Source organism: Lissotriton vulgaris, chromosome 2_2 (genome assembly GCF_964263255.1).
Source record: "Lissotriton vulgaris chromosome 2_2, aLisVul1.2, whole genome shotgun sequence".
Classification (NCBI taxonomy): domain Eukaryota; kingdom Metazoa; phylum Chordata; class Amphibia; order Caudata; family Salamandridae; genus Lissotriton; species Lissotriton vulgaris.
Window position 1 is genome coordinate 200,145,921 of NC_141688.1, and position 23,373 is coordinate 200,169,293.

General features: G+C 49.6%; 1 protein-coding gene across 3 annotated transcripts in view; it reads right to left on the reverse strand.

Moving 5' to 3' along the window:
- PRR5L (proline rich 5 like) overlaps positions 1 to 23,373 on the reverse strand; it is a 260,905-nt gene that overhangs the window by 130,274 nt on the left and 107,258 nt on the right. For all 3 annotated transcript variants that reach the window (XM_086959532.1, XM_086959533.1, XM_086959534.1), the window contains exon 4: positions 23,048 to 23,096. In XM_086959532.1, coding sequence (XP_086815658.1) covers positions 23,048 to 23,096 — 49 coding nt within the window. The remainder of the gene's footprint in view (positions 1 to 23,047; positions 23,097 to 23,373) is intronic.

Below are 23,373 nucleotides of genomic sequence, written 5' to 3' on the forward strand. Positions count from 1 at the left end.
CCCGAATATGTTGGAAGTTTCTAGATAGCTTCCAGGTTCCATTCCATTGTTTACGGGTGTTAGGGCTTGCCACATGTACATGGTTACACTGACGCACAGGCTATAATTCTGTACCTCGTGCTATCCTACAGTTTCTCTACGAATATGCATACATTTTCAAGATGTGCGCTTGGTTCTCTTATGGTTTCTACAGGAGACAGGGAATGCGACTCGTGCATAGTTACACTGAGGCCCTCCCACTTCCAACGATCAGTCAGAATGCCGGGCAGAAATATATATGGAAGGCAAGTAACTGAAAAACTGACTGCTAGACACTTTCCACTTGGCTTGTTTGCCATCGTCCAACAAAATGAAATCAGATGCTGTAAGAGATAGCATGTCTACAGTTTAGCAAACAAACAAGAATGCTTTAATAGGCCAGACATGTAAAATTTGTTTCAATTTATTTTATGTACAAGTTAAGTTACGAATAAGGTTACAGAAGACTTGTGTTTCATTACTAAAATAAAGAGGGTCCCACTAGCTGGCCACAAAGGTGGTTGTTGTTAATCTGGTAGTGCCCCAAATCTTTTTTTGAACGATACCAATCTCACAATAAGTCAACCTACCAATAATTTGGTCTTCACTAGAGCTAACTATGAATAGATAGGACAACACTGCATTAAGAGCGAACAGGAAATGTTTTTGTAAATGTGTTTTAAATAATGGAGCTTCATGATGAAATAGTAATTGTGCGTTTTCTTTTAGAACTGGTCCTGAAGAAGGTTTTTTAATTGTTACTACCAAAACGCCGCGTCAACCCCTGTTCTTGCGAAAATTTTAACCAACATTGTATTTTTTGTATATGTTTCCGATTCTATATGCTTTTTAATCAATTGTGTAAAAAAAATTTAATATGACTGTAAGAATATAATTCTTTTGAATAAACGCACAATGGCATTATTGAAAACATTTCGCCTGTTTTGCTTAACCTGATCAAAAGTGGAAATATATGTGATATGTATGTGCATTAGTCGCTTTATCGTGTTGGCCTATAGCTAGTTTTATGTCTCTCTACCCTTGGAGGTTTTGACATAGTGAGATTGGTATCGTTAAAAAAAAGATTTGGGGCACTACCAGATTAACAACAACCACCTTTGTGGCCAGCTAGTGGGACCCTCTTTGTTCCTTATCATTATTCCCCTGTCCCAGACTAAGAAGATAAGGGGGCCTCCTTTACTTTATATGATCATTACTAAAATAACCTTCGTCATTATATTTATTATTTCTGCTACAGAAGACACAAAGGTAAACTGAAATATACGTCTATCAGAAAAGGTTATTAGATTAAATGAAACAATGCACAAATTACATGGTTGGAAAAGCAAGCAATTATTCTCCACACACAGTCACATAGACACACAGGCATAGCATAACAAGCTGCGCAGTGATAGCTCAGGGCAGGAGATGTGCGTATGCATGCACATCTCCTGTCCTCTGCATGCGTGCACGCCATAATATCAAAAACAGTCCCGAACAAGAGGTCATCGACAAAGCGCAGGGCAGTAGATGTGCGTACGTGTGCACAACTCCTGCACACGTGCACGTCCTGTCCCCCTTCCAATGAAAAAACGACAACAATAGAACTTGCCAAGGCGTGCAGTGCATGCGCTGCGTCGCTAGGCAAGACCTAAAAATATATGGTTAGTCAAGATCATCGTAGGGGGTAATGTGGGCATTAAAGATGAATAGATTCGACCACTACCAGCCCAAGGAAAGAAGTGGTGCAAAATAAGATGTTAAAAGGAAGAAAGAAGAATACATTTAAAAGTTATCACTAGTGAAGGTACACTATAGGAGTAAAATATCTTCACTGGTGTTGCATTACTTTTGACTCTGTTCCAAGATTTGAAGGCAGTGCACAATGTAACATGGTAAACTATGAGTAAGTACTTGATGTAGTACAGAGTACAGAGTTGTGAAGTCACAATAATAGTTCTTTTGGCTTATCTGTTTATGTGCACATCTGACATTGTATTCTTTCAGAACAATGCGACTTATTGTTTTTTCACTTTATATATGTCGAGTTCACTCGAGTAAATGTTAAGTTGTGTGGATTGTGCAATAAGTTAGTCTCAGTGTAAAAAAAATCTTTTGGGATGTAGCGCACGTAAATCCAATATTGCACCCTTTGGAGACCACTTGTCTCCAAAGGGTGCAACCTCACCGACGTCCAAACAACCACACACAATGGTGTCACAAGTACTAGACAGGTCTTGTTTTCAGGGTACTCACTCAATAAGACAGACTGGGACATCAATCTTCTCTTAAACAAATATCTTTTATCACCAAATTTTAAGCACATTATGATTCAAACAGGTTTAATGTGCATGTTAATTTTGGATGCAGGAAGTTAAGAGTATTTTCATGCTCTAGGTGGTCTGAAGAAGTCGTGTTACGACAGTGCCAAACTGCAGAAAATACGTTAAAAATTAGAAAATCCTTTAGAAATATTGCCAATTTTCACAAAAGAAAACCACATAGATTTCCTAAATGATATTAGAAATGTGATGGTCTTGGGCATCTCAATTGCTGAGCCCTTAGGCAGAACATAGTTTTTGGATCTCTCAACGAAATTGAATGTATTGGTTTTGCTTCCGTACAACATATAATACAATTTTTACACACCTACTTGTTTTTATCAATATTTATTTATTTATTTATTTATTTCACTTATAGAGCGCGCTATCACCTCGAGAGGCATTCTGGCGCTGGCAGACTCGAGGAAAGAAAAGGAGGGCAACTGTTTACAGGCTAAGGATTAGGGAAGGAGGGGAAAAAGCCAGGTAATTGACTGCCCTCTAAAAGGCAAGAAGGCCGGTGACCTGCCTAAGTTCAATGGGCAGAGAGTTCCAGAGCTTGGCTGCAGCCACACTGAACGATCTACCTCCTGCTCTGGATCTCCTAAACCTCGGTACGGTCACCACCCTGGCCGAGGAGGAGCGTAGATTACGGGCCGGCACATGCCAAGAAAACTTCCTTTGTAGACAGGCTGGGCCCAACCCGTGGAGGGCTTTAAAGGTGAGACAGAGGGACTTAGATATCACCCTCTGCCTCACTGGGAGCCAGTGCAACTGAGCCAGAGCCCCTGAGGAGGAAGATCTCGTTGGCCACCCTAAGGCTAATTTTGCAGCTGCCGACTGGAGTCTCTGGAGTCTATCGATAAGGTAACTAGGGGACTCCAGAAGCAAGGCGTTGCAGTAGTCTAACCTACTGATCACCGTGCTACGCACCACCTCTATCCGAGCAGGGGGCGGTAACAGGGGCAAGATTTTTCTCAGGAGGCGAATGATGGTCATGCAGCTAGGTGCGACCTTTGAGACCTGCGCCTCCAGGGAGAGATCACTGTTAAACATCACACCCAGATTCCGTACTACCTTCACAGGCTGGACCAGTGGAGAAAAGTCCTTTGGCCAGAAATTGCTAGGTAGAAGAGATTGTATCCTGGGCCTTGGGCAGTATAACACCTCGGTCTTCCCTGTGTTAAATTGCAACGAGTTGGCTTTCAACCATTCCGCAGTGGCTCACTTGCAGTTGTGGAATTCCTCCAAGGAGGTGGAATCATTTCCCTCCAGGGACAGAATCAGCTGCGTGTCATCAGCGTAGTTGACAATTTCGATCTTAACATGTTTGATGGCCGCTATTAAGGGCTTCAGATAGATGTTCAAGAGTATTGGGCTAACTGCAGAGCCTTGAGGGACGCCATGCGGGATGGTAGAGAAGGAAGATTGGAATGGAAGAAGGGACACAGCTTGTTCCCTACCCTGGAGGAAGGACTCAAACCACCCAAGGGCACTCCCTGCAACTCCTACCTCTCTCAGCCTGTCCAGCAAAATGTCATGGTTCACCGCATCGAAGGCGGCAGGCAGGTCAAGCAGGATCAAAACCCCTGCCTGTTCCCTGTCTGCCCGCCAACGTAGCTCATCCAGCACGGTCACAAGGGCCGTCTCAGTGCCATGAACTGGACAGAAGCCAAAATGAACGTCCTCCAGGAGCTTGTGCTGTTCAAGATGTTTGGAGAGGGTACCTGCCACCACCCGCTCTACAGTTTTTGCTGGATAGGGTAGGAGCAAGATAGGCCTAAAGTTCTTACGACAGTCCGGATCAAGGGAGGGCTTTTTCAGTAAGGGGGTCACCACCGCTTGCTTCCACTGAGGTGGAACCATTCCCGTAGCAAGCGACTGGTTACACACCAGCCGAAGCGTAGGGAAGAGCTCAGGGTCGTACTCCTTCCAGATTTTTAGTGGGAGCGGGTCGAGCGGAGACCCAGATGTTATGCCATAGGCCACTTCCCTGAACTCCTCTGCAGGCAGCTGTGCAAATTCTGCAAGGAGCTCAACTCCTCTCAGTTCATGAACAGCGCCAGGAGTCAACAGGCTGCCGCAGTCCGCTTTTACCAAAGATTGTTGCTGCTCCACACCCAGGTCATCAATGATCAGTTTGATTTTCTCCTGGAAGAATCTAGCTAGGTTCTCACAGAGTGCCTGAGAGAGGGGGAATTCATTCTTGGCACACTCTGGACTGATAAGATTATTCAGGATATTAAAAATGCTGCGAGAGCTGTTCGGGGCGTCGAGAATCACCCTCGAGAAGTATTCTATCTTTGCTCTGTGAATCTCCTTGTAGCGCCCCCGCTTAGCTTTCCAAGCCAGCCTGTCCAGGTACGCAAGCCTCCACCTTCTCTCTACTTGTTTACATTCCAGTCTCAAATTTTTGAGGCTGTCTGTAAACCAGGGTGCAGAGGTTCTCCCCCTGCTCATATGATGTTTGAAAGGAGCAGAGGTCTCCAGCACCGAAATACTCTTCAAGCAGAGGGCAGCATAATTCACCTCAGCCTGTGAGGCGGGGGCAAGGCAATCCTCAACTATGAACGTGGGTGACGGACCTTTTTTCCGAGCAAGGGACTTCCAGTTCCTGCTGACATACTCCCTTGCTTGGCCAGATGTCCCTGCTATAGGCGTGCCTGCCTTCACAAAAAACTTAGTGAAAGAGTGGTCCGTCCAGGCCATAGGTAGCACATCCCCAACAGTGAGGAGGTTGGTCTCAGAGAAAATCCGATCCAGCCGATGAACTCCTGTATGGGTAGTCTGTAGAATTCGCTGGGAGAGACCAAGGACCTCACACAAGTGAATCATATTAAGGAAGCCTGTATTCAAAATGCCATTCAGCCACAGGTTAAAATCCCCAAGGATCACCAAATGGTTATGAATGACGACTATATTGAAAAACAGTTCCAGTAACACCTGCTGCTGGGCAATCGAAAAGACCCCCGGAGGTCTATAGGAGATGATACACGTTAGGACAGGTCTTAATGGAGAAGCCAAGTAATTCACAGCCATTGCACTCTTCAATGTTGATGACGTTCAAGTCTATTGTATCTAAAAATCACAACCGCCCCGCCCCCTCTCCCACTGGTTCTGGGTTTATGGCGCATTTTAAACCCTGCCAGGCAGGCGTTCCCAGCATCAACTTCGCACCCCAGCACAGTCCAGGTTTCAGTCATGCACAGGAAGTCTAATTCGTGAGTCTCCTACACCAGTTGAATATCAACACTGTGTTTAGGGAGAGACCTCACATTCAAAAGCCCACCGGCTAAGGTGTCGTGTCACCCCTCAGAAAGTCCGATACAGGGAAAGCCATGTTAGACAGCGTGAGGGTCCCTCTATCACGTCCCCTCTCACCAATAAAAGTAAGTTTATTACTGGTGTACCGTCTGGGCTCTCCCTCTGCAGCAGGCCCCCGTCCTGGCCTTAAAGGAGCAGCATTTCTGGCGCTGAGCGGGTCCTTAGCGCGGACGGGCGCAGACGTGCTTGCCTTTGGCGCGCCGCCAGCGCGTCCGCTGCGCGTTCGTTGCAGCGTCGGCTTTTGTGCCCCCGTGAGTCCTGGAGACTGGACCGCCACTCTGCTAGTCTGCTACTCCCAAGATGGCGGATCCGCTCGCACGGACGGACCCCCACTCGAGGAGAGTAGCACGAGTGAAGCGCGGCTAGCCCGGACCCCCTCTGCTCCCAGGTATGTACAGAGCGAGTGCACAGAGTATTAAGGAGAGTGCCAGGTATAATTAACAAGCATTTGCAATGCAATAGGTCTCGCATTAGGAAAGTTTGAGCTATTGGAATTGTAAATGACAATTTTTTTAGTTATGTGTTGGTTTTAAAAATAGCGAAATAAATAGCTTTGTCATTTACAATGCCAATTTTTTTAACTTTCGCAAACGTGACCCCTATAGCATTTGTAATGCAATATGTGTTTTATTTACGTACACCTGCGACTCGAGCCCTGGTGGTTGGTGTGGATAAGTGAGCTGACAAAAACACCCAACGCTTCCGCTCAGCAGCCTCATTTAATTCACTACCATTAGCAAGGGAGGCACATGTCTGTCCACCCAGGGTGCTATTTTAACACAATCCAGCTCTGCCTATGGAAACCCTCCAATCTGGCAAATGCTAAGCCCGACAGGGACATCATCCGAGAGGTACTGTGGCCAGTTTGAGAATAATAAAAAGCAAACATGTGTTTAGTAATTATTAACCGGTGGTATGGGCGCCAAAGTCAGTGAATTCAACATGGTGAAATGATGAATCACCGAAGCCAGGATTGCAACCAGTAACCTGCAGGAAACAGTTCCTTCGGGTAGACTGACGCTATATGTGCTTTAACCCACTGAGGTGCAGTAGCAATGGGGCAGGAGTTCACTGACCAGACAGACCACCCCAGAACCAACACAGCCCAGACACCATCAGAGGCACTCCCAGTGCTGCAAAAGAACCCCCCCGCATGGCTGTCAAGAGGCACTTTGTCATGAAGGTGACTTTGCCTCAATTCTGTTTTTTCAGCCAGCCAGCCGAGCAGCGCTGGAATGTGGAGTTTCGCGGTTCTCATGCGGGCCTGTGGGCTTAATGTACTGGCTGAGAACCCAGGGCTGGCTGACAGTCTCAATCAAGATCAGGGCAAGACCAGTCAACAGCTACACTACTACAGAAATACCCCTGGAACTACAAGACTCCTACGGCAAAGTTGCCAAAGGCCCCGCACGTAGCTATTGACGCACTCAGCCCATCCTAGCTTTTCACTCTACAAACTTTTTCACGTTGGGATTTAAAAACCTCTAGTTCTAAACGGGAAAACGAAACTACAAGCCGCATGAAGCCAACACTGCTATTAAAACAAGGGCAGTGGCGAAGTGACAGATGACGTGGGGCACTGCACAGCCTTGCTCCTGAAATTCAAGAAAAAGTACCCCTGCCCGCCCTATATTACACCCCTCTGCCCCAGCCTTACAGTTTAGTCACCATAACAACCTCACGAGAGATCTCCTAGTACAGTAGAAGGGCCATGTTAGGCGCCACGGGAGACGCCCGCAGCACTAGAAGCGTGTCCTCAGCAGCACTAGGCGAGACAGCCTCAGCAGCGATAAATGAAGCGCCCCCTTAGCACTGCACGAGTGAGTCCTGTGTCAGCTCAACTGAAGAAGCCGCAATGCAGCCAGAAACACAGGAGCAACAGGCAGGGGAACTCTTAACACTAAAGGAGAGTCGGCCTCACTAAGGAAGAGAGGCACTCGTGCCACGACTGGACAGACATCCAAGGCACTGCCGGGCAGACAGCCTCAGCACTACAGGAAGTGCACACTCAATACAGGCCCGCAGCACTATTGGAAGGATAGTCTCACTCACACTCTAAGAGAGACAACCTGAAGGGAAACTGCCTCTACAACACCACCAAGGAGGCCCGCCTGAGCACTGTTTAAGGGGCGCCCTTAACCTGCCCAGGGCTGTGGCCTCTCCGCAGAGAAGCCCTCGGCACACTTGATATAATGTAAGAGAGCAGCCCGCTCGCAGGACCCCCCCCCCCGTGGCCGCAATTATGCTCCGCTTCCTTACCAGGTCCTGGGCCGCGGGGCTGAGGCAGTTCTCCATTTCCTCCATGGTGGCCTCCACTAAAGCTCAGAGTTAAGCCTTCCGTGCCGGCGTCCCAGTGCCGGGCAGACCAGCTTCTATCCACTCCACTCGCCGCCGCCTCGGTCCAAGACGAGCCTGTGGTCCAAAACTTCCTATGAAACCACCCGGCCCACCTCAAACAGCAAGCAGAGGGGTCAACGGGGCTCCCCTCAGTAACTCAGCGAAGCCTGCACGGGGATGACGCCCCCTCCGCCCTGACCCGGGCGCCCTTCTGGCCGGTCCGCGGCGACTCCTAAGCACGGGGACCTCCTTGGACGAAGAAAAGTTTCCACCGGAAAAACAGGTTGCACAGGTGCGTCTCTGAACAGCGCTCGCGCGGCGGTGAAGCACCTGCCTCGGGTCGGAGAGTGCACACAGGGCTGCCGGCGCGAGGTCTGCTCAGAGGGGGCGCGCGCCTCGGACCCGGGGCCGCAGAAGCTGAGGGCCTTGGGTGGGGGGGGGCTGCGCCTCACACCGAGCTCGCTGTCGTCATGGAGACGCCCGGTCACCTTCCTGTGGGCTCCTCAGACAGGACAGCGCCCGCCTCGAGCACTCCAGAGCCGGCCGGTGTGTGCCAGGACGCCTGACTCACCGGGAGGGCGCGTCCCCGGCGGGCTCCACCTCTCTTCCTCTCATGCTCGCTCCTCACTCGGGCGCTAATCGCTATAACAAGTTGGACCAGTGCAGCCAAATTTAGATACATGCAAACCAAAAAGGAACACAAAACTTCCTGTTGTTCCCAGTATGTTCAGCTGTGACATCTCTACATAGGTAATAATCAGATATGTACATATCAATTGCTTTGGAAAACAAGTCCTGCGGCGACCCGGAAGCTCTTGGCCGGCCGGCCAATCCGGTCGCGGCCGACCGGAAGTCCCGCCTCCCGAGGTCCGCGAGCTGCCGGCGCATGGAGCGCCCTGCCGGTCCGAGGTAGCCCGGGTCCCCAGGAGGGGGCCGGGGAGAAGGAGGAGTGTGGCGCCTGTTGTGGGGCTCCTCGGACCTGAGGGAGCCCCGATTGAGAAGAGGAGACGAGACGCGCCGTGAGGAGCGGAGCGCGAGAGGAGCCCCGCCGGAAGAGCGCAGTCGGTGAGTGGGGCCCAGGGCTGATGTGAAGTGCGTGCGTGCCTGTGTGTATGCCTGGGGGGGGATGGGGGATGGGGGAGGGGGGGGGGAGTGTGTGTGCGCGCGAGGGAATGTGTGTGCGCATGCGTGACTGTGTGATTGAGAGAGAATGTGAGGTAGGGGATAGTGTGCCTGTGTGTGTGCCGTATGCCTGCGTGTGCATGCGCGCGCCTGTGTGTGTGTGTGTGTGCGTGCATGCAGAGGGGTGGGGGCTGCCTGTGTCTGTGTGTGAGCAAGGGATTTGCTTCGCGCATGCGCAGCTATCAGACGCTCGCTCCCGAGGTGAAATCCGACCTCGTCAAAGCGCGCGTCTGGTAGCTGTCCAGTCTCCTAAATACGGGCAGCATAAGTTGTCGAGCTGATGCATTCATGCTTCGCATGAATGCCACATCAGCTCGACCTAAAGTACCAAAGGAGCTAGTTCAATGCCCCCAGAGTAGGTATCACACACAAGGTAAAATCAGCAATTTAAAAAAAGAATGACAGAAGCCACAGCCGTAGCTCCGTCGCAGCAGCCTCCCAACTTCGAGCTGCCCGCATTGTCAGTATTCTACTTTTAACTTCTGATTCGGTACAAGTTTGGTTAAAGGTAACACATCAAATCCAATGAAATTATCTAGAATTACTTGGCAGAACTGCTCCCGGTCACCGCTTCACTTTATTTTGGCTGTAGACCCTTTGATGTGGGCTATGAGAGAATCTAAAAGGATTGCTGAAATTATAGTTAATTATAACCCCGTCAGGTATCCGTGCAGGCAGATGACGAAGAGTTGCGCGTCACCAGACCACACCGAGCACTCCTGCCACATCAGACTGCACGGACATGGTTTAAGTGCATTCAGTTTCCAAATTAATTGAGAGTTTCAACTTCAGGCCACTGTGTTTTTCCCATTTAATTCAAATGCTTTATTAAAAAATGCAATAATAAGCAATTGATTATCTTTACTGGGCGGTATAATGATCGTGTAGAATAGCGAGTTCATGGGGGTTTGACGTCTTTTGGGGTTTGTACAGTGAACACCATAGTGGTCTCCATCACTACTGAGTAAATATTTACTGAAAGGCTCATGTTTTTACATTTCCTGACATGCCTGATCAATGCCCATGAGGTGCGCCCACATACTACACCCGTTTGATACCAGTGCCAGGGTGATAATTAGATGTAAAAGGGATTCGTGTTAAAGATCGGTCGGCTCAGCGAGCCAAACCTGATCGCTGCTCTGGATTGGTTCCAAAGCCTGTAACATGGCTCAGCGAGTCAATGCACCTGCTGCAGAAAACACTCGCCGCAGGACCCAGCACTGGCGCTGCCAACTCGGCGCTTCATGTTTCTGAGGTCGGTAACTGGGCTGCTGCTGGGCGGCTCCAACTAAAAGTAACACGAGTTATCTGAAATTCGAGGTTAATTTGTGCTGGTGCACTGAACAATATTAATATCAATTAAGTTTAATTTAAAAACATACACATTTGTTCTTTACAGCTAGCCCAACAGCCCTGGCTTGAAAAACAACCACCAGTTTCGCTAGGAGTATTTGAGTCACTGCAGGAAATCACTTTTACAGCAACATGGAATAACACGCGATTTTATCTCCCTTGTTCTTGTCATGACTCAAAGGCAAACCGAAAAAGAGGAGGTGTAAAGAAGTTACTTCCACTTCTTAGTAATCATAACTAATCTACGGGCAGGCAAGTGCCCATTTACTGCCTAATGTTTAACCACAGATCAGGAGGGGTGGGTGGAGGGGCGGAAGTGCCTCGGTGCAACTTCCAGGTGCTTTGTCAATGTAGTGCAGTGTTTTCATATTGGCTGTTAGAACGTGCTTTTTAGTCGATTTCCTAGTGCTTTGCTTTCCCACAAACCCACAATTTCACCCAGTAACCAGGTGAATGTTCGACTTGGGTAAGGTAGCCATTTGTTAGTCGAGTTCTTGGCATTTGTATAGCGCCCATTCCGTCATTAAAACAGCCTCGTGGCACGTCTGGCCTCGATGTTACCCCACAGACCAGTCTGGAACTGGCTTTCCTTAGTGACGTGTTACGAGAAATTCGTTCTGGTTCTTTTCTAACTTTGTCAGGAGTGAGATCAAGCCTTCTTACAGATATTTAACAAAATATTCTACTCTGCTTTCTTTATAAATACATTTAAAAAACTGGACTTAACCCACAGATTTACAAATATGCAAAATATAGCACTACCAGATGTACTGACGGAGCAACCCGGCCCTTCCAGATACGCACGCACACACCCCGGGGACAGGTCTGCCCTCAGGGGATAAATAAAGGGGTGCGAGACCGCTCGTGGTCTTCGGCCCCTAACTGCCAGCCAGTCTCCGTGTGTCGTTCTTGAGTATAGTCAGGCCCCACTCTGAGGCATAGGTCGACCACCACCCCTCATGCTCCAGCACAACATTGGCGGCGAGGCGGGTACTCCCACGCCTCGCCCCTGCGGACACGCACGGCCGTGCCTGTCCTGGGCCGGCTGAGCTCGCGCTGCATGCGCTCGAGCTCGTGGCAGACGGAAAATCGTCACGGGCATTCACCCCGCTGCTCCTGCCCCGACCAGCCCACACGCAGCGGTGCTGTCTCAGAGCCGCCTTGCGCTCAGGGGAGCCCCCCCCGCCCCCCCTGCGGGGAAAGCATCGGCATAGCTGTCCCCAGGCGCTCCTCCAAGTTGTCCCGCTGGTGCTTGACTCGCAGGCCTCCCGCACACGCCACAGCTCTAGGCACGCCGCACCCTGTGTCTCTCGAGGGGACTGGATCGGCCCCCGCAGCAGTCCTGCTCAAGTGGGAAGGCGGACCATTTAAAACCGGGCCAAGCGCGAGGACAGGCCTCCTTCCCCAGCGCATCACCAGCTGGCTCCACTCACCCGGCGATACCGGCCTCCTTCCGGACCCCACGACGGCCCAGCTCACGCCCGACAGCGCCTCCCACACGACGCCAGCCTCACCTTGGGGGTACATCAAGAGCACGTGCGCACAGCGACGCGCAGCGGCGCATGGTCATCTGAGGGACTACACGAAGCATAGTCGACGCAGCAAGGCCACGGACCATGCCAGGGTGCAGGCGGCCGGCAGCGCCACTAGGCCTGTCGCTGTCCCCTACCCAGACACCGCGGCGGGCAAAGGAAAACCTCAGGCGGTTGCCCAGGAAGGCCCTGGTTGACAATACTGCGCCACGACACATGCACCCCAGCTCAAACAACAGCCCTACGAGTGACGAAAAAGCGCACATGCGCAGAGTTCCCTAGCCGTACCACGTGCCGTCACGCCAAGTAAGATGAACCAGGCTACAGCCACAGGTGACGCGACAGCAGCGGCAACGCAACCTCCACAACCCACTGGGCCGCAGAATAGAGCGCCGCCACAGATCGGCACGCAGGTACCCGTCCCTGCCGCCACCAACGTACCTGCCCCCCTCCGGACACGGCATGGCGGCCCCCCTCCTGCCTTTCAGTGAACTCTCCGACCTCTTTACAGCGGCGGCGCGATGGCGCCTGTGGATCGGTCGTCTGGACCACTACTTCGTGGGAGTCACAGATGGATGGGAAGGTCAAGCGCTCACTGCTGATGTGCTACGGCGGGGATGACCTCTACGAGCTGTTTGAAACCCTACCGGATAGAGGAGAGGCTAATGATACCGACGCAGCGGTCACTGCCCTAAATTGTTATTTTGACCCCCGGGTCAACCCAGACTACTAATGGTTCAAGTACCGCCAAGTGCGCCAGGAAGAAGCAGAGTACATCGACACCTTCTACGCGAGACTACGGAAACTCGCGACAGCCTGCGAACTGCCGGATCAACGACTAGAGATACGGACGCAACTCATCCAAAGTTGCAGATCAGTACAACTCAGGCACCTCATTCTCAGACAGCCGCGCATCTTACTAGACGAAATCCTTGTTCTTGCCAGGTCTCATGAGCTCTCCAACGCGCGGGCCGATGAGATGCAGGCTGCCCTGAACCGACCCGGTGTGGCAGCTCGGACCCCGACCATCAAAGAGGAGCAGGTTGATGTGATTCGCAGGCGGCCGCAAGCACAAAGAGGGAACGCACAGGCGGTGCCGCACCCCGCGTGTGGAAATTGCTCAACGGACCACCCGGAGGGTGGGGGATGCTTCGCGAAAGGCAAAACATGCTCAAACTGTGGGAAACTCAACCACCAGCCCGGGCCCCATCGTGAGAGGGTCAACCCAAGCTGTGCGCCACGCATCGTGGTCAGCTTTCTACCTGGAGGATGACAATGAGGAGGTCTTCTTCGTGTCATTCGTGGGCAGGGAAGGCTACAGGAGACGGCCCCCACCAATGTGCGAGGTCACCATCGCAGGCTCTCCAGTACAGGCCCTGATTGACACAAGGGCATCAGTAAATGTGATGGACAGCATCCAATACGAAATGCTCTCTGTGCCCACCCCTGGTGCCATCAAAGCGAAAATCTACACGTACGACAGCGACAACCCACTTCCCCTGCGAGGAGTAATAGAAGTAGTGGTGGACTGCAACGGCCAAGAGGTGAAAACAAGATTCCACGTGACCAGAGGAAAACATGGCACACTGCTCAGTTGCAACACGGCGGAAGATCTCCAACTGGTATTCTTTGCAAATAAAGTTCACAAGCTGCACGCGGACATGATGTTGAAGGACTTTCCCGCACTCTTTCAGGGTCTTGGCTGCCTAAAAGGCAAAACCTTCAAGTTACACAGACCACACAGTGCGACCGATGGTGTTAAGACACAGGAGGGTGCTGTTCCACCTGCGGCCGCAGTTGGAAGAGGAGCTGCGGAAACTCGAGGAGCTGGGAGTAATCGAGAAAGTGTCAGGCCCGATGCCCTGGGTTTTGCCCCTTGTCGTCGCTCCCAAACCCAAACAACCCGGTGCCATACGTCTATGTGTGGACATGCGCCTCCCAAACAAGGCAGTCAAAGGGGAAAGGCACCTGACGCCCACAATGGACAACATTGTAGCGGACTTAAACGGAGCCCGCTGGTTTTCGAAGATGGACCTTAATGCGGGTTACCACCAGCTCGAGCTGCATCCCGACAGTCGCAACATCACCACATTCTCAACACAGGTCGGGCACCGACGTTACAAACGCTTAAGCTTCGGCGTTTCCTCCGCGGCAGAGGTTTTTCAGAACGCAATTAAAGAAACACTCTCTGGGCTACCTGGAGTCATTAATTTAAGCGACAACATCCTTGTCTTCTCCAAGACTCTTGAGGAGCACCACATCCACCTTCGGACCACCCTACAACACCTGGCTGATCACAGCCTTACTCTACATCGAGCCAAATACTCTTTCTACCAGGAGTCGGTAGAATTCTTTGGATACATCTTTGAGGGACGGACTGCAGGTCGACCCAAAGATGGCGGAAGCGATCACGTCAGCGCTCAAACCGACATCTGCGACAGAAGTCAGGAGCTTCTTGGGGATGGCCACATATTGTGGCCGCTTCATCCCCAACCTAGCGTGTCTTTCAGAACCCCTACGTGATCAAGACTGGGCAACCGTGGACATGGTCATCGAAAGAAGACGAGGCATTTACGGCAGTCAAAGACTCGTTGATTGATGACAAGATCATGGCCTACTTCAGACCGCACCGGGGAACAGTAGTTGTCGTGGATGCGAGCCCGGTTGAACTCGGAGCTGTCCTCATGCAGGAGACGGAAGCACATGAATAGGCACCCACTGCCGGCGCCAGTCGGGCGCTGACCGCCACAGAGATGAGATGCGCCCTGATTGAAAGGGAAGCAATGGCCATTAAATGGGCGTGCCAGCACTTTCCTCTATACCTGTACGGTCACAAATTCAAAGTTGTCACTGACCATAAGCCTCTGGTACCACTATTCACCGGGACGACAAGACTTGCTCCTCCGCAAATAGAAAAATGGGCTGTCCAGCTACAAACATACCGATTCTAAGTCATCTTCCGCCCCGGAGACGACAACCCAGCGGACTTCCTATCACGGCACCCAGGCGCCGTTTATCCCACTCAGGACCGAGAGGAGGTGGAAGAAGTCGAGGAATTTGTGAAGATGATATCACAGGAGGCGTGCCTCGCCGCCCTCACGCTAGAAGACATCGGGAAGGCCACAGACAAGGACGAGTGTCTCAGCCGGGTGAAGGCCACGCTAGTAGACCGCAGCTGGAAGCACTTCCTGATCAGGCTAGTGCCCTTACGACTGCTGAACAGACATTCCGACGAGAGGTCTGGAGGGTCCAAAGTGAACTCAATGTAGGACCCCACGGCATGGTCCTCCGCGGCACAGCTATTGTGATCCCCTCAAGCCTGCAGAAGGAAGTTTTACGACTCGCCCATCAAGGTCATCAGGGAGCATCAAAAACCAAAGCGCGACTGCGCAGCAAGGTGTGGTTCCCTGGCCTCGACTCAGCTGTGGAAGTAGAAGTTCGCAACTGTCACTCGTGCATCATCACAGGTCAAGATCCTGCGCCACACCGAGTAATTACCGAAGACCCATGCCACGAACCGTGATCAAAATTGAGCATCGATTTCGGTTCTTCCCCTGACGGGTGCCACACTCTGGTAATAATAGACTCACACTCACGTTTCCCGGTGGTGGAGGTGGTGTCATCCACCGCATTCACTCATATAAAGCTGGCACTGGAGAGGGTGTTCGCAATGATGAGCCTACCCGAAGAGATACGGTCGGACAACGATCCACCCTTCCAGGGCAAAGACTTCCAGACCTACCTAGCTGCAAGAGGCATACACCACAGAAAGATCACTCCGCAATGGCCTCAAGCAAACGGGGAGGTCGAGAGGTTCATGCGGACGATGAACAGAGCCCTGCAGATCGGAGTCGAGAATGGAGAAGGGGCGGAGAAATGCCGGTCTCAATTTTTGAGCGCATATCGGCAAACACCGCATTGCACCACCAAATGTGCCCCAACACATCTGCTGTTCCGGAGGGTGCCAAGAGACTGTGTGCCAACAGGCCCTTCGTGGCACCCACCAGTGCTAGACCAGAATGCCACCCAAAACAGGAGATGACACACTAATAAAAGAGCCAGTCGGGCCCGAAGAGCTCAGCCCAGGTCACTGGTGGTTGGTGACAAAGTTGTTCTCAAGAACAGACACCCGAACTGGAAATATCAAACCGACTAAGAACCCGAAGTGTGGGAAATTGTCAACATTCAAGGCACTATGATATCCGCAACCCGCGTCACGAGAGCAGTGACAAGGAATGTTTCATGGTTCAAACGCGTCCCTAGGGAATGGGGTGCCGCCGGACAAACATCGGAGGAGGCGGAATAGGAGGGTGGTAACCAAGAGGGCAACAAGACACCGACAAGCCAACGGGAAGGGGGAATACCTCTGCCGAGACCTGAATCAGAGCAAACCATCCACCGGGACGGCATTTCAGAAACAACCGGAAACCCGCCGAGCCAGCCAGGTGAAGTGGGATCAGCCAAGACGCACCGGAGCCAGAGGTACAACCTCTGACTCAATCCAACTCCCAATCAGAGACTATAGGACTATGCATGGGGTTTCGGCACAGCTGCGAAATCCCCGTAGTTTGGACTATTGATCTGTGAGTTTGGAGGGATGTACTGACGGAGCCACCCGGCCCGTCCAGATACGCACGCACGTTTGCACCCCGGGGCGGGTCTGCCCTCAGGGGATAAATTAAGGGGTGCGAGACCGCTCGTTGTCTTCGGCCCCTAACTGCCAGCCAGTCTCCGTGTGCCATTCTTGAGTATAGTCAGGCCCCACTCTGAGGCATAGGTCAACCCCCACCCCTCGTGCTCCGGCACCACACCACCCAGTAAGGGAAAAGAAAAGTGAGCTGCTCTAAGACTGCTCTCTTTAGTACAATACTACTCAACTCTCCTATTATAAAATTTCTATAGCGATAGAACAAGGTTTTGATAAAAATTGGCAGAATGCAAAGAGCTTGCCAACCTTACATACACGGAGTGGGTGACAACAGCATTTTCAAGATGGCGCTACCGTGGGAAAACTTGACAAGCGTCCCATTTCAGCTGACCCACCCCTCACACTTTGTCTCAACACGCCTGACCCTCTGATGAAGCTACCTGTGAGTTGAGGCCTGGCATGGTCCAAATCAAGAGTTGATCTCAACCATTCCGATGTATTTTCGGACTAAACAACCAACTTAGATCCCAGAATTTAGGTGGGATCCACAATGGAGCGGAGGATACATTTGTGGGGAAACACTCAATCAACTATTGTTTGGGTGACGGAATCCACGTCCCATCCAGACAATGCGGTTTTGGTGAAGGAGGAAGCATCTGGGCGGCTCTTGCATCCCTGGTCTATACTCTAACATATTGCTGCATTGTTTAGGGCACCATGTGACAAACCCCAATATTTTGTTAGCTGTATGTACCTAGTAGGAAGCGCCCACAGGACTTGTGTAGAGACTTTCTCTCAAAAGAAGTTCCTGAAGATTCCATGGCATCAAGCACAGGTGCCCTTGGATTGTGTCCTTCTGCAGCAACTCCAGCCCTCCCAGTGATGCCACCAGAAACCCAACTCAAACCATTCCTCTCTGTGTCTGTGCATGTCCTTAGACAGGATCATGTATGATGCCACAATGTTTCAGATGCCGCTCTTCTCCTCTCTGCATGATCGGTCCCATACTGATGTAGGCCAGGACTGCTCATGATCTGCATAAGAACATATTTCACAGTGCAAATGCCCCTTCTTCCTACTTCCACAAACTCCCATACATGGCACCTGTGGTAAACATGTACAAAATACCTACAAAACCACTGGGTTTGAAACAATTGAGTTATCAGATCATGTCTATACACCAACTGCTTTATAAACCAAAGGCTACACATTATGATCACCCCATTTCCCGCGTTATTATACGCCGATGACGCGGTAATTCTCGCCCAGACTCCTATCCAACTACAGCGGGCCCTAGATAATTACTGTTTCTTCATGACTAGCCTAAATCTGAAAATTAACATCAAAAAAACTTACGTGATGCATGCGGGTACCAAGGGGAAAAAAGTAAAGACTATCTTTGTGGACAACCTACCCCTTGAAAGGACTAATACCTACCCCTACTTAGGCATCACCATGGACGACGATCTCAACTGGAAAGAAGCAGTAAATTCACGGAAACTGTCTCTAATAAGATCAACTGGCGCACTAAAAGCCTTTTCCCTTCGTCTGGGAAAAAGACCTCCCACTGAACTGATCAAGATATATAATGCTAAATGCATAAGCGCCGCTACTTATGGAGCGGGGGTCTGGGGGACAACAAACGTCGAGCAACTGCAAATACTCGAAAATTCATTCTTAAGATTTTTGTTGGCCGTCCCGAGTAGTACAACAACTTACGGATGTCATCTTGAACTCGGGATCGAATTTATCTCTGACATTATAAAAATCCAGCCCATCATGTTATGGCGTAGAATATGGGCGACGGATGAGTGCCATCTTACAAGAACAATAATCCAGGATTGTTTGAAACTAGATAAAGCAAGAAAGATAAAATGGCTGGCCTACGTGGAATCCTTTTTCACAGACATTGGTCATTCAGGGTTTTTTGACGACCCACCATCGGTCACAGATATATCAAAGAAGGAACTCAAATCAATTTGTATGTCACACTTATCCCAAATCCGGCTGATGACAGAAATAGGGAAGCCTTCAGTCCAGCATTGCTTAATGATCCAGCTGGTCCCTACCATCCAACCTTATTTGCAATATGATTTGACACAATTTGAAAAATTTCTTCTCACCCGTTTTAGGTTTAATTTATTTCATTATCTGGTCTTGTTTCCCAAACAAAATGATTGGACACATAATATCTCACTGTGTCCCTGTGACCAAACATCATCAGTGTCTACTATTCATGTTTAATTCTTTTGCAAATTTTACATCCCACTTCGCAGACGATGGATAATACCAGTACTAAAAGCACTAAAAATCCGTAGATGCCGCCCTGCGTTTCTGGCATTACAATTCCTGGAAAACAATTTGATGACTAAATCGATTGCCCAATATCTTAAACTTTGTATTAAGCATCGATTGAATTTATGAACTTGTTAGATGCCCAACATTAAGCTTTATGAATTACCAGAGTTAAATTGAATGTATTTTTAAATATTTATTATGTTTTTATGTACTTTTATGGTCTTCAAAATACGAAAACCGAATAAAGTTGATTTTGATTTGATTTGATACACCAACTGCTTTATAAACCAAAGGCTACACATTATGATCACCCCATTTCTGAATTCATACATAAACAGAGTCAGTAGTGTATCCCAGATTACTGCTACAGGCCTATATTTTCTGTAAAATTGTTGAGCCGGAAAAGATCCTTGCATGGCAACAGAAGTACACCAGTGCCCTGTGTGCACCAGCTGAAATGATGTCTGGATCCCTGGTGCTGAATTTTGTTGTGGGCAATCCCGGATCATGTGTGTGCACCATGACATAGGCCTGTCTAAACAGATTGCGGTTTTGTTGGATCGGAAGGGGCGCCCAAAGTGCTACCCTTATAGTGGTGAAAGGCTGCTGCAGTGGTGGCAGCATACCATGTAGAGATCAGTAAGGGTGAATAGGCTTTTTAGGTCGAGCATTCAAGACCTCTTGTATATACTTTAGTATATATTTATATGTGAATGTACTTTGTGGGCACTGCAGATCAGCCCTAGGACTTGTCTGCTTCCGCTTAGGGACTTTTTTGTATCTGTACAACTGCCTCTATTTAGCTGTCTTAATAGAAAACGACAAACAGGGGTCAGTAAAATTCCAGAATTGCTTTCTTCATAGGTACTTTCATTTTTTAAAATTTTTCCGGCAACTGCTCTATTTAACTTTCTTGATAGAAAACGACCAGCAGAGGTCAGTAAAATACCAGAATCACTTTTACATTCTCTAGATTCCAGTCCAAAGTAATTGTCTTACATGAGCACCCATAGACAATAATATTTTTTTTCAAATCTTGTATTTTCAGTGATATGACCAACGAAGACCCTGAATTGGTATTAAAAACAGAGTTTTGGACTAAACCATTTCCCGCTGAAAGACAAGAGTTCTTCCCATGTGTACCCATACCTGGAGTGTCACGTAGTTTGGTGCTTATTTTTCCTCCATGTTAAAGACCAGTAGATGTTTTATCACCCAGGCTAATGTGCTGCATAGCTAAATACATATAAGGTCCCAAAGGCGAGACAGATTGCATTGCAAATGCTTGTTTACCTGTGTCACAGGAGGGTGGCCTACAGGCTCCCTTCTGTAACGTTCTTCTGCTGTGCGCTTTACTCACCCTTGGTCTACATCAAGTAAGTATGTGTTGCTGTGCAAAGCGCTACTGGTTGAAAGCATGTGCTGTGTGTATGTGAGTCAATAAATAGTGCAGTACAATGAAGACTATGGGTTCCATTTTGAGAGGCCAAGGGTTTACTGGAGGTGACTATGGTGACAGAGGGATTCCCCCCCCAGACAGATTTGTGGATTGCTGCATTTCTGTGAGCTGGGTGGAGACACATACATTTGAGGTAGAACACTACAAAGGGTGCTCTTCAAGTCAGGAGTAGGACACTGGAAAAGGGGGATAGGCACATCTCCGGAAGGAGATGGGGCTGATAATAGATTCATAAACAGTAGAGCTGGGGCCTAAGATTACCTTTTTGTTGCACAAATCACTGTGGCCGGCAGCCAGGTGTGATATTCCATGGCATGTGTCCTGGGTTATCAACTTTGGGGTCAGTCCTGCTGTGACAGACTGCTTTCAAGAAGAAGAGGGGCCGAGGAGTGGGTATTTAAAAAAAAAAAAAAAAAAACAGACCCCCAACATGAAACCTCAAAGACACCAAGTCACATTTAGTGTCTTAAAAATGGATTATAAGAAGGGGAGCTCGAGGCTCCCAAAATTGTTAACGGTCAGGCGGCCAGTCGGGCTGTGCAAGGAGGAGACACTCTGCAAAAGTTCTGCCTTTGGCCTGTGCAGGGGGCTAAGGCCTGCTAGGCTCCAGGCTGAATGCGAGGACATCACCCAGGGAATCCAAGACCACCTGCCCCTGGAGCCTAGAGCACATGTGCCTCCTGCTTGCCAAGACCAGTGTGCCCTGTGTAGGAGAGAGGAGTAGAGCACTGGAGGGAGCGAGGTCCAGTGAGGAATCCTGGCGAGTGGATCCCTGCAGTGAGGTGAGAGGACACATGCTGCACAGACTGGGTTGTCACCCAAATGCAGGATTAAACCAGCAACCTCGTATGCCATAGGGGGCCACAGTGAAAACTACGGTCATGCTAATGGGCCTGTGTGAGGAGTGGAGTCTGCGACCCCATATCCCAGAGGAGTCCACCAGGGAGGATTACTGCTACGCCAACTGGATTCTCAATTATTGCTCCGATTTAACCTATTTTGAGTTGTGAGCCTAAGTTCACCACCATGGTTCTATTTCCCCCGAGAATTGCTTGGACTGCGCGACCTGCGCTACTACGGAAAGGCAAATGCTGAAACGGTACAGGACCTACAGTAAGTAGGCCTCTGTTACATTGAAGAATCCACAAGTAAGCGTAGAGAAGTTGAAGTTAGGTTTATTTCCATATAATAGTAAACTCCACCGATGCGCGATGCTTCCATCCAGAGGCAAACCCCAACGGTGACTGACCACACGTTGAAGGCAACCACTGAGCGGACCCATCGCGCGTGGACGCATAATTAAATAATAATACAATGCATGCAACCACATCGCGCGTGGACGCATAATCAAAAGATAACATGTTTAATGCGTGCACATTGCGCGACACACCGCGCAATGAGCACGAGTAATTAAGCAACCACTACAGCCTCTGCGCGTCAGGAGGGGGCACACAGTACGTAGGCCCCTGCGCGTCAGGACGGGACCCACAGTACGTATGCCCCAGGAAATCCTGAGTAAAAGGGCTTAACCCCCACTGTTCGGGGACCAGTAGCTCGTGCTTCCCCCGAGGCAGAAGAAATGGGTTCTATCAATCGTACATTATACAAGATACTGCAATTACGAGTACAAGACTTCATATTAGAAACAGTGAAAGGATGTAACACATTTCCAAAGGAATCATGTACACTGAACCCAAATGTTCGGCAGCAGCTTTGTTATTTAAACACACAAAACTATTTTAGACGTGTGCTTCTGTGAAGATAATTGCACCTAAAGAAAACTATGCTGCAGCAGCCTGCAAGACTTAATGCACACAAGTACGTATTTTAAACATTTCCTAATCTTTAAATTGCTCATTTGTAAAAATCACGCACCAGAAACCCCAAACCTGGATGGATTAGAGGTTTGTACCAGAATTAGATGATTCGGGTCAAGGGGAAAATGTCTAATCCTTAGTCTTTTTAATGGTTGTGTAAATTACAGGAATTTATCAACAGGAACACATGGACCGAGTATGATTTCCTGACTGTGCATCTGACAACTAGACTCTCGTACAGTGGCCTATGCCTGCAGAGTCAGATCAGGAGCTGAACAGATGGGGTTTGAGGTTCAAGAAAGTTTTATTCGAAGGCTGTGGTCCTAAGGAGTGGGTATTTCCAATTCACACACGCATCTTCCGCATTCCATACCCAATATGTCGAGGTCAGTCTGAACTGGGGCGGCTCAGTAGTTCTTTGACACTGAGCATGTTCCTATTATCCCAGGTATCACTTTTCAGACTGAGAGTTCATGTGTTAATACAAGCTGCGACGCGTTAGGGCTGCAGAGCCCTATATCAATACAATCCTGAATTACAATAAACTTGGCAGCCATGACATTAAGGACACGCTCTTTGTGCTGGCACAGGAAGAAAAACGTGTAAAGTGTGAGAGACCTTCTCAGTCAAAAAATCCAATATGGGACTCACACATGAATACATAAACATGGCAGGAATGGCTGGCTGCAAGCAGTTGCCATGCTCATCTGTGCTTTGCACACGGGGAGGCTGCTTACTGATACACATTTACTTTGTACCTGGAAATAATCTGTAATGAAGGATCCCAGCTCACTCTTCAGTAGACGCCTGCAGGGAGACAGAAGTGTTCAGACAGAGCCATGAAAAGAGATGGTCCCACAGAGATCACACACTCCATATCAGGATTTCATTATCAGACTCATTACTTGGCACTAGACTCACTATTGTGCCCTCCAGAATGCCAAATATCCAACGCCTCCTGGTGCCACTTCTACATTACTCAGGCATACCACCTTCCCTGCACCCAACCCACCATTCCTCTGTACACCATGCACTCCCATGTCCCCTGCCCACTATGCAGATCAGCCCTCGGCACTAGAAGTGG